The sequence below is a fragment of the Myxocyprinus asiaticus genome, chromosome 50 (assembly GCF_019703515.2).
Source record: "Myxocyprinus asiaticus isolate MX2 ecotype Aquarium Trade chromosome 50, UBuf_Myxa_2, whole genome shotgun sequence".
NCBI classification, from domain to species: Eukaryota; Metazoa; Chordata; class Actinopteri; order Cypriniformes; family Catostomidae; genus Myxocyprinus; species Myxocyprinus asiaticus.
This window is the reverse complement of record NC_059393.1, coordinates 12,114,164-12,130,788: the sequence shown is the minus strand read 5'-3', so window position 1 is coordinate 12,130,788 and position 16,625 is coordinate 12,114,164. Positions and strand designations below refer to the sequence as shown.

The window sequence follows — 16,625 nt, the reverse complement described above, 5'->3', positions numbered from 1 at the left end:
GACTCCTTTCTTTCCCCCTCTACACCTCCTCTGAACCCCTGGTGCTGCTCAGCCATTGTCCCAACAATCTGTCGTCCCCACACCTTCCCCAGCTTAAGCACAACGATCAATGAGCTAATGGCTGCTAATTATTTTAGCCTTGGATAACCTCCCCTATACGTCAGCTAATTTACGTCCATTAATTCACGCATTTACTTGCCCTCATTGGTCAATTACTGTTCAACTTACCATTTTTTAACAAACTTCTAACTCTAAGTATTATGGTGCGTTCACCTCATGTTGGAATTACCTTAATCTGACTTGTAAAAACTGAACATGTCTTCGTAGAACTCATAATTAGAAGATGGAAACCGAGAATTCTATGAAAGTTCTAGCTTGACATTCTTGACGTTATGTAAGAAGAACCAGCATGGCAGTGGAATCAACAGTTAAAAGTAGTTTCCATATATTTCTTTTTCAGATGGCATTTAATTTTAGCCAGTGGTACCTGGAGTGCATTTTTGTTATTAAACATTGCACAATAACATGTAGAGATGAACTAATGTAGTGATTAAATATTTTGCTGTCATCCAGGGCCATAACCAGAATATACTTTCAGGGAAACAAGTCCCCCCCAATAATCAGATATGGCCAGATTGCCCCCCCCCCCCAATAATTGATATCCTTGTTGCTGTTCTGCTGCACCGCTCGTCAATGTCATGTGAGATAGCCAATCAAATTGATGAAGGTGTGACTACACTAAGCAGGACCCTCGTGGATTATTCCAGCGCTGCGCATCAGCAAGCAGTTCAGGTGAAGAGTGTTAGTGTCATGTGAGATGTAAGTATTTAACTAAACATGCAATATTTGACCACTGTTTTATGAATGAAATGTTGTAAGAACCGACATTAATTTTCAAGGGTGCAAACTATTCACCATTTGGCAAAAATTCGCCATTTTGAATTTAAAATACGTCATGTACGTGATTTTGTATGTCATTCAACGGAGCAGTTTTCAGCGAATCAGGCTTAAGACAAAGAGTGAGTGTGTGTATATTGTAAAGGAATTGAATGAATGTGGTTATCTGGCAGGCTTTTGAAGTAGTTTTTTTAGAAAATTCTTTCGACATTGTCTAAGAACATTATCTTTAAAAAATCAAAACACAAAGTAGAGTATTATTATCACCCTCAGATCAGAATTAGAACATGGTAAGACTTGTGACTGCTATTGTGCTTTTAGGTTTTGGCAAGGACAGTGTCATATATTCTTAATGCAAATATATTCATCTTTTCTTTGAGACAGCACAAAAAAGAAAGAAAAGATGACTGAAACAGGCAAATTGCTAGCAATGCAGACACAGTGTTTGTCTTGTACTGTGTGAACTTTAAAAATACATGTATCTTTTAAAACCATAAATTATCAAATTTTGGGCCTTCACTGGATTTCAAGACTTTATTCAGAAAATTATTGTATTCAGAGCCTTTACTATATTAAAGGACCATAGAGGGCCATTATATTTATGACCTCAACACCCGTGACCCCCCCACCCCCAAAATGGTTTGGTCCCCCCTCCCAGTGTTCAAGACATGGTTATGGCCTTGCTGCCATCAACAACAAAGTTGCACATGGATCCATTTTGATGTTATGAATGTTGCCATAGAACAAATTATTTCTCAGTCCGAGGATGTGAACAGCTCTGCATTGAATCTCAGAATTGTCATCTTGTAATTACAGTAGTTCCAACAGGATGTGAACGCAGCATTAAATTTCATTGTGTAATTTGTCCTGCACTGTTCGTGCAATGGGTATGAATGATACCTCAAATCATGCTGCTTATTGAGGAGAGGTGTGCTATTACTTTTCTAAGCATTCAGATTGGTGGACGATGAAAATAGTGGGAAAAAATACCTTTGATTTATGTTCTTATGACTTGGGCCGGAATGTAACAATCTAAAATACATCCTGAACAGTCTAACAACCTCATACCAAGTTGCTAAAAATCACTCACATTAGCAACCACCCACAACACACTAGATAAGTTTTACATGGGCATTTTTACTTTCGGAAAATGTAATATCCTAAAACAAAATTCACTTTCATAGCATTTGTCATTGATTAGGGAATGTCCTTTGAAAGACTTAAATGTAATGTAATATATGAGATGCTGACACACCCAGTGTGTGCAACTCTTTTGCAGTTGTGTGCCAGTAGTGGATGTCATTCTTTGAATGTTCTGTAATGTCATTCTCTCATCTCTCATGTTTCTAGGAGGTCCTGCAGACAGTGCCTAAGTTCTGCTTCCCATTTGACGTGGAAAGGTAAGATTCCCCTGCAATCATCTTGCGGGAAACGGTTAATGAACACGTGTGAATTGGGAAAAAGAAGAGGACATTGTTTATACAATACACACAAACACATTAAATTCACACATACAAAAGAGGCTCTCATAAATGACTCAAAGGGTGGGGCCAAACACCTTCTTAGATTTCAATAGTAGTTCTGTTTATAATATGTTTGAGAAATCAATAGAAATAAATCTTATATATATATATAGAAATGAAGATCTCCACCAGCAGTAAACAATGTATTTGCATGTCTGTTCTAATTTGCGTAATGTCATACATATCTCTAAATGAACAACTTATTCTCACAGCAGTGTGTGTGTATTTTGGCTTGTGGATTCATGGAAATGAAAAGTGCTGTTGTATATTTTATGTGCTGTTGGAGAAATTCACTTCCTCTCAGCTGAAGCTTTCTTGCTGCCATCTAGTGGAGAAGAACAACACTACCACCTTTGAATAGGAATTAACCTGTGTGTGAAAATAAACTGAGCTTAATATAACCTTTCTGAATCTGTGACTGTTATAATTACTGATAGAAATCAGTGACTGCATGAAAAAATATAGGATAAAGCATGCCATTTTAGCTAATGGGTAAATACAGTTTTCTGTGTTTTTGCCTCAGTATTTTCATTTTAACTCACAAGCTTTTGTTAATTTATTTATTTATTCGTGATTTTTTTTTTTAATCTTTTCAGATATGATTAAAGTTGACTCACACATACTCACAGTTTCCCATCAAATGTTAGTGAGCACCAAGAGTCTAATTTAATAAGAAGGTTATTCATTTTAAACTTTGTTTCTCTTCTTTGTGTCTCTGGCTGGGCAGAGTCTCCCAGTCTCAGGTGGGCCAGAACTTTACATTCGTGCTCACAGACATTGAGAGCAAGCAGAGGTTTGGTTTCTGTCGGCTGACCTCCGGCTGCAGGGTCTGCATCTGCTTACTCAGGTACGTGAAGAATCCCTCTGACTCTTGTTTTTTTTTTCTTTTCTTTTTCTTCCAAACATTTGAAATTCTGACCGAGTCATTTTAATTTTAAAAATCTATTGCAGAAAATCATTTTTTGTGTGTGTGTGTTTATAAGAAAATCTAGTGTAGAATGTTGACATGTTTTTAGTTTAGTTACTTAAACTTTGTTCTTCATAGACAATTATAAAGAAATATTTTTCTGTTTTCTGGGATTTGAAATAAACAATTCACTTTCATGAAATAGTAATCAACACATAGGAATACTTTTTTCGTGTGTTTTTTTTTAGATGATGAAAAAATAGCAATTGCTTTCATATGCTCTATCTGAACCATTCCACTGAGAATGAAAAACTACTATTAGAATAGTGTGCATTACATGAATGCAAACCACTGTATTTAATAATACAATTACATTCAGTAATTCAGAGCAGCACAACTGGGACATATCATCATTTTTTTCCTCTCCGTCTACACGATATTGATGGACAATCGCAGGTTTATCATCGTCATGATGAGCTGCCGTCAAGATCTCGCCTCCTCCCTCCCTGGCCTGGATGGTCTTTGTTTTTTTTTTCTTCTTCCCTTTCTCTCCCCTCGTTATTCAGGCACAGAGGCATGCCAGAGACGGTTCACCAATAATTATGCATGAAGCCCTGCTGCCAATTAGCAAGAGTCTCCCCTGTCCCTTTCACTGAGTTTTACATGCTTATTCATTTGACATATGATGTATAAAATTCATTATGCATTCTGAGTAGTTTGCATGGCTTCCTTCATTCAGATTAAGAAATGCATGCAAAGTTTTAGTCCTTTTTTTCTCTTTTAAGACCTCTCTTTGTTTATGTGGTCTGTTTGGAAAGAACATGGACAAATGTAACAAAAGACTTAAAGAAAGTTTTGTTTTTCCACCCCATTTTAAAGAAGGATAGAGGAAATATCTTTGGGAATAAATTAGTTTAGGTGTGAGAACTTGATTTCTTTTTTTATTCATCCTTCAGTTTTTTCCCCCTATAAAATGTACAGTAATAATATAAAATAATGCTACAACATTAAACAATAAAACAATGTAATGGATTTTTAAGCCCCAGTATTTAGATGTATAACATAGAACTGATGAAATTATATTTGAGTTTATTAAAATATATAAAACATATTTATTTATGAAAATATACAGTATATATAAAAAAAATAATATACATTTTAGGTCTTCTAAAAATGTTGGTTAAATTAAATATTTTTTCTCATGTACACACATTTACTCACTGACTCTCCACATGAATATAAAACAAAAGCAATTAAAACAGTTTGCGTCCTTGTGATTGTTGAAGTGCTGGGACCATAAAATTGTCACCTAAGCTTACACAAGGAAGTTGCCTAATGAGAGGGACAGTTTTATGTGGACAGCCCTTTGTAGCTTTGTAGGTTTAGCCAAGGCCAAATAGGCCAAGGTTCCTTCAGGCCAAACCACTTCAAAAACATACTCATGCCATTTTACCCCACCCTCTCTGCCCATTCAGCCCTCGGACACTCTGTCACGACGTGAGCAAATAGCCTTTGGACATCTGCGAGACCCCAGATGAAATAGACACTCTCTCTCGCCTGTTTTATTTGATGACTGGGACCCGACTTGGCGTCTCGTGCAGACAGCAAAGGTTTTCTTCAGTCAGTGGTCACTTAGCGATATTTCCTTCCCTTTGCTGAACATTAAATGCAGGAAAAGTCAAGTCGTGATCATATCTCATCCTGGGAAGGATACAAGGTGCAAGCTGTCTCCTAAATACCTCCTGATGATTTAGGATGCATGTTGATTTAAGAGGCTATTACATTGTACATGCGCATAGGACAAACTAACAATGTGGTAATACCGTGTATGCAGTGTAAAATTTCAAAATAAATGTGCAGTGTGACTTTAGATGGATTTAGATCTTAAATTAAACCCAACAACTCTCATTACAAAAGTTAAATTTCAGCTAAGAAAACCAAGAGTGTTTTCACAAATTTAAGTGAATACTGTAAGTTTTTACACTTAATTCTTAAAAATCGAAATTAGTATTTTCTAATCATGTCTTGGCCTGCACATTCTCTTACAACGTTCATTGGTGGTCAGTTTCTTTTTTTCTTTTCTTTTTTGGTTATCAAACCATTTGCTTTAGCTTATCTGATGAAAAGGATTAGGTTTGTTAGGGATTGCCAGTAAGACACCGATAAGTTGGTTTACTTTCCAAGTACACACAACATTATTCCAAGCTGAGAAGCTAAAAGGGCCGTAGAGATTGGCTCGCCTCAGCACAGTTCAACGTGATGAATGTTCCTCTATCAGAGGATTTGCTGAATACAAACACATTTTTACTAAGTAGCTGTGAAGAGATTGGGGTGGAGTGCCGTGCTCCCCTCAGCCTATTGAAAAAAAAATAATTAAAACGAGAAGTAAATGTACTTCTACTTTATCTATATATAAAAAAAACAGGATTTTGTGAAAGGTATTCCTCCCCGGATATCTTCATAAACTGAAGTCTTATGATCATAGAGCAGTGATTTATTTGACTTTATAACAAAAGATTTACATGTTCTCATTTAGGAGTATAATGAGTGTTTGTGTTCTCTGAGGCCTGTCGCGCCTTTCTGAGAAGGGAGGCTCTCGTTTAAATCCCCTTCACATGTGAAAAATGAAGGATTAGCATGCAGGAGCCTTGCATTTTAAACAAGAAACAAGACAGAGCGAGATAATGATTTTTCTTTTTGTTGTGCTATGCGAGGAGCTTCAGAAAGGTGTCAGCCCATTCTGATATTTAAAACAATGCATCACGATAACCTAAACAGTGGAGTTTTTTTTTGTACATCGCAATCCAGTCTGTGGAACAGTTTTTCTTGTCAGTGTGCGATTTGCATAGACACATTTAATTGAGATAGTGTGACCTGGTTTGCGAATATCGTCATGCATGTCAAAATATTGGCATGTTAAGAGATGATTGTTTTAGGTTAATGGTCACCCAGACTTTAAACTCTCACGCCTGAGTGCACGTTCCTGGGAACGGCGAGCCACTGACCCCCTCTACAGATTTAGCAATATGAAAATTTGCATTATATACACTTAGTGGTGTTTTTTGTTGTCTGTTAATTCCAGTCTGCTGGAGAGCTCACTGACCCATGGAAAGATCAAAAAAAAAAAAAAAAAAAAAAGAGGTGAAAGATCTCCAGTCAAGATCGCGTGTTTCTAGGATCAGAGAAAATAAAACCTTTTTCTTCTTTGTCTTAAAGTGCTGCGTTTCTAGTTATCCATCAATTTAAAATTCTTTTTCTTTTGCCAGTTAAGGTAATCAAGCATTTGTGACAAACACAAATTTAAGCTCCACGTTTGAAATGAATAGCTGATGTAATCGGTCTCGGATAAGTGTGAGATTTCAGTCGAAATGAATGTTGTAATCACGCCTACATACAAGGAAAAAAAAAGTCAGAGCTCGCTAGCAGGCCACATTTTTTCACTAGATTGCATAACAAAATAAATGGTGTGTGTTCTTGCAACCTTCAAGCCAAAACAACACATTGGCTGCGTTCCATCTTTAAAGGCCTGTTAACTTTGCCAAGATTCTGTCAGGCTAAAACAAAGTGTTGCAGATACTTGAAGTATCTCTTGGCTAGATATTGTGTGATTAGTTAATACAAAGTGATATGTGTAAATTACTTTTTTTTAAATCCTGCTAGGAAATGAATTTTAAGATCTCTATCAAAAATCACAGATTAAAAAAAAAGCTCTTGAGCTCAAGCTTGTGCATCTGGGCACAGCATGCTTGTAAACCATCCCATCCTTCGTTTATTACAGGCTACAGTGGTCCAGTCATGTTTTTGTTGAAGAAACCAAATACTTTATTTAGCCCACTCCTCAAAGTGCAGTCGTGGCTGGAATGTTGAAAATGCAAGTGTCAGTGAGTACAAAGAATGTGATAATAAGGTTCACTGTCGCTAAAAATGCCCAAAGCCTATTAGGTTAAAAGTCAAAGTGAGACATGACTGCACAGAAGGAATAAACTACATTAATGGTACAAAAAGTAACAGGAGATGGTTGTATGGAAGTACAGCACTGTACCCTTGGGGGCCCTTTTGAATACTCTTTTAATTTTTTTTAAAATTATTATTATTATTAATTGAATAAAAATAATTTCTCTCTTTTTTGATAGCTATCTCCCATGGTTCGAGATTTACTATAAGCTGCTAAATACTCTTGCAGACTACTTATCCAAAAACCAGGTAAGGTCTTTAACTTGACTTTTTCGCAATGGACATGACCCATTAACAAACGTTTCTGTGTTTTAACAAATCAAACAGTAGCCATAATTGTAATTCTTGCAAGACGTTGAACATATTTTGTGTCTAAATTAAAAATTGCTAACAAGAACTTTCTTTTCTGCTTACGTTCTTGCTTTTCATGTGGCCGAGCACTAGACACCCTGTTGGGCAAACTACTAATGTCACAAATAGCACTGAAAATAGCATTCCTGCCATTCAACTTCTGAACCAAAAATGCCACTGGAAAATGAAACTTTAGTGTTTTATTTGTTTCAAAAGACAAAGGAGATGAAAAAGAAAAATGTCATCTATAATCAAACTCAGTGAAACAGGCACAGTTGATTGGTTGCGCTTTGCTTGCAGCGTTGTTGACATTTAACAGACGGAGCATCGAACAAAAAGTCAGTCTTTATGATATACAAGAAAACAAATTGTCAGGAAATACACTGTGCCAAATTTTCTTTTTGAAAGTTTAATAGCAGTAGGAGAGGAAGGAAAGTTTGAATTAGTAAAGGGTTGAAAATATTAAGCTAACATGAAAAACAGAGTCTGTGTGGAGCCATTTTTTAAGAGAAAAGCAAACTCCGAGAAGTGCTCGGTTTCCCTATCAGTAGGCTGTCATTCAGATATGCGAAACGGAGCCGCTGAAAGTGAGGAAGACCAAGCCTCCTCTACATAAACAAATCATGGTATAAGTACACTGGGAGTCAGAGGGTCCAGGAAGTAAAACAGTTTGATGATCCGTGTCATCGACCCATTGCAGTACCAGGACACATTTTTTTTTCCCCTATTTCATTCATTTTGCACTTTTCTCACTCTTTATTATTTACCTTTACATTTAAGACATTTAGAAGACACTTCATTCAGAGTGACTAAATTCTAGACTAATATCTTTATTCTTTAACAGATGGCATATATGCTTTTCAGAAATTTGTCTTTTGGGAAGATAAAGTGTTACTTTAACAAATAATTACTACATACAAATAATTTGAATACACCAACAAATTGGGTGTCATTCATAAAATGAATTTCTGTGTAAACTGAATAAATAACTAAATAAATCGCTAAATGTCACTTGTATTTCATTTTAGCACAATTTTTTATTTTTTTTATTTGTATTATTATTTATTTTTTACATTTATGTACAAGCTTTGTGCCTTTTCATTTTCAGGGTTACGATTATAAAAATGTACGCAAGAATGGTTTCTCAAACCATTTACAAAGAAATTTCTATTGAATGTAACAATTTGCGTAAGAATGATTTTACAAACGCTTTACACAGAAATTTGCATTGAATGTATCAATTTACATCCAGATGGCTTTATGAGTTACACAAAAATTTGTTCTGTTCATATTTCATGAGACCTAAAATATAACAAAAATTATCGTTTTAATTTGAATGTTTTTTGTTTTGTTTTTTACTAACTTTTTATTTGATTATGTATTTACTTATTTATTTTTGATAAACTAAAATCTAGCATGTGGATTAAATGAATAGTTTGGTGAGCTTGTAAGCATGATTGGCTTGACTTTTGCTGTGCCGTTCCGCGTGAGGCGGCATTGACTGACAAGGAAGGACAAGAGTGATGAAGGTTTATGGCGAGGGTAAATGAAGTGTTTCCTCAGGCTGTGTTACTGACCATGCGTGTGAGCATCCAGGCTCTCGTGACAGCCGCTTACACACTCCCACACACACATATGTACAAACACACGGACATATATGCTGCAAGCTCTCGCCACATAGCTAATCTGGGAACTCGCTTACAAAAAAGGCTATCTAAATATATGCCTAACGATTCGATGTCAAACTATGGTTAAACAGCAACAGCATCTGTATTCTATACCAAGTTTGAGAGGGTAAACTGCACTCTTGTCATAAAAGCTCATAAAAGCTCAGTGTTAGAATCCTGAGGCCTGTTTTGTGGAACAGCAGTTCTCCAATGGCTTCTTAAAATCACCCGCTCTAAGCAAAGACCTTTGGTTAATTACGAACAGCCAATGTTCGCCATAAATCATCCCTGGAATAATAAGCGTCTGCCGCAGCCTAGCTTACAGTCTCTTAACCTCAGGATCGCTCGTTAAATGTGTGTCAGTCAGATATATTTCTATTCCGTAGAGTGTTGTAGGAATACTTTATGCTAAGTACCTTAAATCATGAAATAGGGTGCTTTTCCTTTCTTATTTGTTCCGTTGTTCATATAAGCGCTTGTGTATTTTTCTTTGTTCTTATTTATTTTTAATGTTTGTCTTGTTCACCTCACAGGAAGATAACTTGAATGACATGTTGGAAACGCTGCACAACCACCCCGTGCCAAAGCCGAATATGCCAGTTAATCTGAGTGTGGTAGGTACCAGGGAGGGCTGACGGTTTGTTTAGAAACAGAAGTAGGACCAACAGCCTCTCACTCTGATAAGAGCCGGCTGGACAGCATTAACCCTAATGGCCACTTGTGCAACTCATCAAATCCAGCAGCAAGCATAGGTTAACACCGTCTTAAGGAGCTGCCAGTCAATGACAAACCCTCTATCAGAGATTGTAACTAGTTAAACATGATTACACAAGCACTGTGGAACCTTTTGAGTGATTTGTGAAGTGTCAGTCAACAGAGAAGTGGATGATGTTTCTGTCAGTAATATTATGCTCATGTTAGCTTAATTATTCTTATATGTACATTTTGTAGTAGAATCATGTATTGATTTAACATCTCCTTAATGTTCACAGTTTGAAATCACAATTATTTGACTTATATTTTGATGTAGTTTACAAATTATTGGATATTTTGTCTACTGCTGCCATTAGGCTGCAAAAAAATATTGCAGTTGTCTGTCTGTCCATCCTTCCATCCATCTTTCTTTTTTATCTGTCTGTCTGCTGGATGGATGGATGGGTTGTCGGTCGGTCTTTCTTTTTCCATCTGTCAGTTATTATCTGTCTGTCTGTTGGTCTGTCTTTTTCCATCTGTCATTTATTGTCTGCCTGTCTATCTGTCTGTCTGTTGGTATGACTTTTTTCCATGCGTCATTAATTATCTGTCTGTCTGTCTGTCTTTTTCCATCCCTCATTTGTTATCTGTCTGTTGGTCTGTCTGTTTGTCTTTTTCCAGCCATCATTTATTTTTTGTCTGTCTGTCTGTTGGTATGTCTTTCTTTTTCCATCCGTCATTTATTATCTGCCTGTCTGTCTGTCGGTCTGTCTTTCTTTTTCTATGCGTCATTTATTATCTGTCTGTCTGTCCGTCTTTTTGCATCACTTGTTAATTATCTGTCAGTCAGTCTGTCGGTCTGTCTGTCTTTTTCCATCCCTCATTTATTATCTGTCTGTCTGTCAGTCTGTCTTTTTTCCATTTGTCATCTATCTATCTGTCTTTCTGTCTGTCTGTATGTCTGTCTGTCTAATCCATCTATTCATTGATGTGCATTTAATATATCTATACCCTTTCCTTCATTTCACAAGAACAACCACTTACATTTTGCCACTGGGCAAGTTGTGAAAGATCCAGGAAGCAGGCAGTCGGTGAGTTGCGAGTGAGTGCACTGAAGGGAGAGGGATGAAAAGAATGAACGGGGCAGTTCTGAAATCTAGAGCTGCTGCCCTAATCGCATGGGAGACAGCTTTCCAATTTTGCCAAATAAACCAGTTCTATCCTTTTTTTAAAGGATGGCAAAAACCATCCTGGGTCTTGTTACCAGTTTCTTATTTTCTGGAAAACAATCAAAGACGCTAAATTATTCATGCTCTTCCACTCTGCTGTATTCTCTTTTCGAATATCAAAAGTCTTTTTCGAATTAAAAGCAAAAGGCAATTGTGCTCAAGAAATCTCCTTGATGCTCTGCCCGTTAGCCTACATTTATTTTTTAATCTGAATATGGATTAAAAAAGTTTTATAATAAACACAAACCCTTGAATATCTGCTCAAATGCATTACAGTAAAACATTATGATGTGCCATTTTATTTTGACGCGAACTGAAACACTTTTTATTTCATGTCTTGGCACTAATCCTAGTTTTTTTCCTGTTGGAATTTTCATGATATTCACTTTTTGCTTGGCATTTATCAGATGCTTTTCATCCAAAGTGAACCACGGAGCACTAATTGCTGAGAAAAATGTGCCTTTTCTAAAGCTTCATTCAGACACTCCAGTGCAACAGTAGTCTATACAGCGCAAATCTGATGAACTAAAAAGCCTGGTCAGGTCACCCTAAGGGATTTCTTGGAATTGTCTTAACCGTCTTCCAGCAGGTGGAGGGTTTACTTATCTCTGTTATGTTCCATTTTAACTTCTCCAAAGTGACATAATTGTCATTTTTGGGAGAACTATTCCTTTAATAAAATGATTGGAATCATGTTTGTTTGCATGTCGAATTTGGGAAGAGGGGTTCTCATCAGTGTTGTGTGGGCAGAATTACTAAATCAGAGATTGTGTGTGTGTGTGTATTTGGGAGTGGTGGTGGGTGCTGGGTCTGGTATCCTGATCACACTACAGGAAGCGGCAGGCACAGTGCGGTGATAACAAGCGCTCTGATAATGTGTGATTTTTATAAACACCACTGAAAAGTGTTAGCCACCACCAGCTGGAACTACAGTCCACGACACAGAGGGCAGTCAGCTGCTCACTGTGGGAAAATAAACATGTGTCAGCACACGGACAAGAAAACTGTGGGGAAGATCTTTGACTGCTTTATTGGTATCTTCAAACTGTTTATGTTTTATGATTATAGCAAAAGAACTCCGGACACACACATCGAAAATCCTAGATACATTTTGACATTGCACAGCAATGCCTTCAAATCTGTCATCATTTAATCACTGTCATCCAAGCCAAATAATTTTAAGTGATTGTTCAGCCAAAAAAAAAAAACAAAATCTGTCATGAGTAGAAAGGAAGTCAAATGGGTTTGTAACAAGGTGAAGGTGAGAAAATGATCACAGAATTTTCATTTTTGGGTGAACTATCCCTTTAAGAGATCTCTTTAAGTATTAGAGGAGCTGTGCTTCCATTTGTTTACTGAACATATGCAAAGGCAGCAAAAGTTTAACCTGTATGCTAAGCAACAGATGGGTACTCTTTACATGAAAAAGTGCCTTGGAAAAGAGCGATGCGTGCTGCACAGACAAACAAAAGTGCTAAAGTTGGCATGCAGTGTGGGATCTTTGCTCCGGAGCCTCTTTGATCCAGACATTAAACCTGCTCGCCTGTTCAAACGTACGCCTGGCAGACCCCACTGATACTGTCAGAACAGAGCAGTTGGTTTTTGTACCGTAATAAAGACTTTCTTTCCAATGCGGGGGCCGCCTCTGGTAGTGTCCACAGGGGATCAACGTTTGTTGACTTCATGTATTTTATCTGTTGTCTGTATATTTTATGTTAACAAGCACAGACACAGTTCATGTCGATCACAGTTTGTTGGTGGTGAAACGGACAGTAAGGAAGAGGGCCCATAAACACTTAAAACAGGAGGGTTGCTTGATGGTGACCTTTTCTTTATCTGTTTTTGTGTGTTTTCCTCAGCATTCATACTTCATAGCTCCTGATATGAATGGTCTCCCCACCATACCTGAAAGTGTGAGTATAAATCATTTTGTGTTGTCTTCAAACCTAGTATACAGTGCACACACACAAAGTGGCCCCAAAAAGTTCTTGAGCACTCAGAAATGTCTGAATTTACAGTAATTTAATTAAATATGATGGTAACACTTTACACTGTAGGGATTTTAAAGGGGTTAATTAAAGACAAGTACATTGAAAACCATGTTATATACATATTATAAATCATTGATATGTGGTTATAACAACATGCCTAAAAAGGGTGACTTTCTTGCAAACCCTCCCAAACAGTGAGCCATTTTACCTTGCATGTTATAAATGCTTAATAACAATTATTCAACATTAGTAACCTATGAAAATGTATGTAAAGTGGACACCTACAAAGCATTTATAAGGAGTCGCCAACATTATAAACCTGTACATAAAAGTTTAGAATGGTTTAATGGTCATCAGGCTTTATTATACGTTAAATACTGTGAATATGCACGAAGACCTGAAAAGTGTTTTGGACTTCAGGTAACTAGGGCTAGGTAAGTAGAAGTAGCATCATTCTTATGACATCAACGTGGTTTCAAGACAGTACAGTAATGAATATAAAAGAAAGTGGATTGTAGCAAAAAAGCATTATTTCTTATTTTAATTTTACTGAAATAGACTATTTTTGCTACATTGTGACATAAATCATGAATTAGGGCATTTTATGTTTTGGATTAATACAAGTATGAATAACAAATTTTTAAGCCTTTATAACATGCAGGTTAAAACGCTCACTAATTGCAAATATTGGTTAAAGGTAACATGCTTACTTTTTATGCATGTAACTATAAAGCATCTATAATGCACTTATAAATGACTTATTAGTTATTAATGAATCCCTTTATTAACCCTTAACAAAGGGACCATTAATGTAAAGTGTTACCATTCATATACATACCTGTATAGATATCTAAGCAAGTGGCATTTCTTTTAAAGAAAGCAAGAAATACTTTTTTATTTGATTTTTTTCAAGCAAAACATTATACATTTTAGGGTTTAAATCACAAAACAATACATGTATTGCTCAAAATGAAGACAAAGTATTTGAACAATTTCTGTTTGTCATGTATAAGTGTAATATGTCCATAGTTAATGTGATGAAATACACCTGTGGTCACTCTGCAAGGGCACCTGAATGAACTTGAGGGAGACTTCATACATCTACTTAAGTGACCTAACCACAAGTTGGTGAACTGTAGTCATGAAAAAAGGATCAGAAAAATGCAGTTAGTAAAGGTTAAGCATTTTTGTTTGCAGATGCCACTTGCTGTGATTATTTTATCGAATTAAGTGACATACATTTTTAAGTATGGCGGAAGTGTCCAAGTACTATAGGGCAACTGTTCTGTACTGTACTGTATATGTTTAGTTGTATAAAAGGTCAAACTTCAGTGCCTCTACATCAAACACCTTCCATTTTCCCTTCTTCCAGAGAAATTTAACGGAGTACTTTGTAGCAGTAGATGTGAACAATATGTTGCACCTCTACGCCAGCATGCTGCACGAGCGACGCATCATCATTACCTCAAGCAAGCTTAGCACTGTGAGTTCCCGCTATCATTCTCATTTACACTTTAGACAGCTTTCTTGTTGTTCAGAAATATCAATATACATTGTTGTATACAATAAATTAAAATATCTCTTTTGGGATCCATTTGAAGTGATGTTGGATTTCAAGTAATGTGTGTTTTGAATTGCCTTAAATTAACGTGATGTGTGATGAGTTTATTTTTTTGAGACTATAGTCTTCTCACTTGTAGAAGATGCAGAAGATCTTGTAACATTTTCTGTGCACTAGGGCTGGATATCTCCAACTACCTCATTATATGGTATACATGATGTCACAATTCAACACATAGTCCTGAGACATCAGGATGTCATAATTGGATTGCAATTATTACAGCTCAAAACAAAGTCTGACATAATGTTGCTGTTTTAACAATTGTAAAAACAACTGCGTGTCCGCGAACTGCTGTACACTGATTCAGTTCTCTGATTTGTTATTTTTCTTCATGCTTGCACTCTGTAGCATCAGGCTAGCTTTAAATTATCACTTATTAGATCCCTGACTCTTTCACATATTTTCTGTTTGGCTCTTCTGCCTGAAAAAGGGAGTGGGTGCTTATCGCACAGGGGCGGACGATGGTCCAAACTTTCACGACAGTTGGTGGAAGCGGCGAGTGATGTTATTCGCTCCCTATCTTTCCAATTCCCCCCAGGACCATCTGCGGAGGGAGAGCAAGTGCCGGCCGCCAGTGCCGGAACCGAGGGGCTCCCCTCAGCTCTGGAGGAGGCTGTCGGAATGACGCAATTCATGGAGTATTTTACTCCTCAGGGCTGCCGCCTTCATTCCGTGTGCTCACTGACACGAGGGATTAGAATGTGTAAATCATTAGTCTCTTGGGTAAATAGAGTTTTTTTCACCCTCTCTTAATGTAATTTACTGTTTTGCGGAATGGGACAGTGGGCAACCTTGAGTTTATGAAACTAATATGCCAAAAGAGTTACTACGAAGGCAAGTGCTATTAAGGTTCCACCTCAGTAGAGACTTTCATCTTCTCAAGTCCTGAAACCATCCGTCTTCCTCTGTTCCTTGGCAGCCCCAAGCAGCTGCAAGACTGCAAGCACAGGTGTATAAAAATATGGCCAATTTATTAAATTAACAAATTTTTAGTTTTTAAGTAGGGATGCACAGTTATATATTTTGTGTGCCGATACCGATTATTTAGAACATCTGCTGATACAAAATGCTCATTATTAGTTTACATTAATATTCTTTTGTTTTGTTTTTCTCCCAATTTGGAATGCCCAATTCCCAACGTGCTTTTAAGTCCTCGTGGTTGCGTAGCGATTCGCCTCAGTCTGGGTGGCGGAGGACGAATCCCAGCTGCCTCCGCGTCTGAGACCGACAACCCGCGCATCTTATCATGTGTCTTGTTGAGCGTCTCAAAATTCTGGCAACCCGCATGAGCTTCGAGTCTGGGGCAGACAACTCTCCAGTATTTTGAATTTGGACTGCAGTACCCATTTCAAATGCTTGTTGTCAATCTTACATATAGCACTTTTAACTGAATTTTGAATGATAAAGCTTGTCCCTTTTTAGCTGAAGAAGCCTCCGCTTTAGCTATAACAAAATCTAGCAGTGCAAAGCTTACAATTTGTTACTCTACTGTCATTAGCTGGGTCTCCAGCAAACTTCTTTTTATGCAGATTTTGGGATATTGCATACAAAATGCTAATGGAAACTTCAAGATGCAAATAAACAACATATACACATGCTTGAAGTGGATACATTTTTTATTGGATAAGAAGACGTGCATAAACTATGATGGAAACACATTTAGTGAATATATTTCTATAGAATGTATCTAGAATTATAGTTTCAAATCAAAAAATCATGTGACTGCCTCAACAAGCAATGTAAATACTTTGTGAATTCACTCAGAGAATATCATCAATATCACAGAGCATCT

The 16,625-nt window shown here is 36.9% G+C and overlaps 1 protein-coding gene across 4 annotated transcripts in view; it reads left to right on the top strand.

Annotated features, from left to right (window-relative positions):
* Positions 1–16,625, top strand: part of LOC127439280 (DENN domain-containing protein 1B-like) — a 143,680-nt gene that overhangs the window by 71,996 nt on the left and 55,059 nt on the right. For 2 of the 4 annotated variants that reach the window (XM_051695501.1, XM_051695500.1), the window contains exons 4-10: positions 2,248–2,297; positions 3,148–3,267; positions 7,461–7,530; positions 9,833–9,913; positions 11,024–11,083; positions 13,081–13,134; positions 14,585–14,695. In XM_051695501.1, coding sequence (XP_051551461.1) covers positions 2,248–2,297; positions 3,148–3,267; positions 7,461–7,530; positions 9,833–9,913; positions 11,024–11,083; positions 13,081–13,134; positions 14,585–14,695 — 546 coding nt within the window. The remainder of the gene's footprint in view (positions 1–2,247; positions 2,298–3,147; positions 3,268–7,460; positions 7,531–9,832; positions 9,914–11,023; positions 11,084–13,080; positions 13,135–14,584; positions 14,696–16,625) is intronic. The other 2 variants (XM_051695503.1, XM_051695502.1) reach the window with 1 other exon arrangement.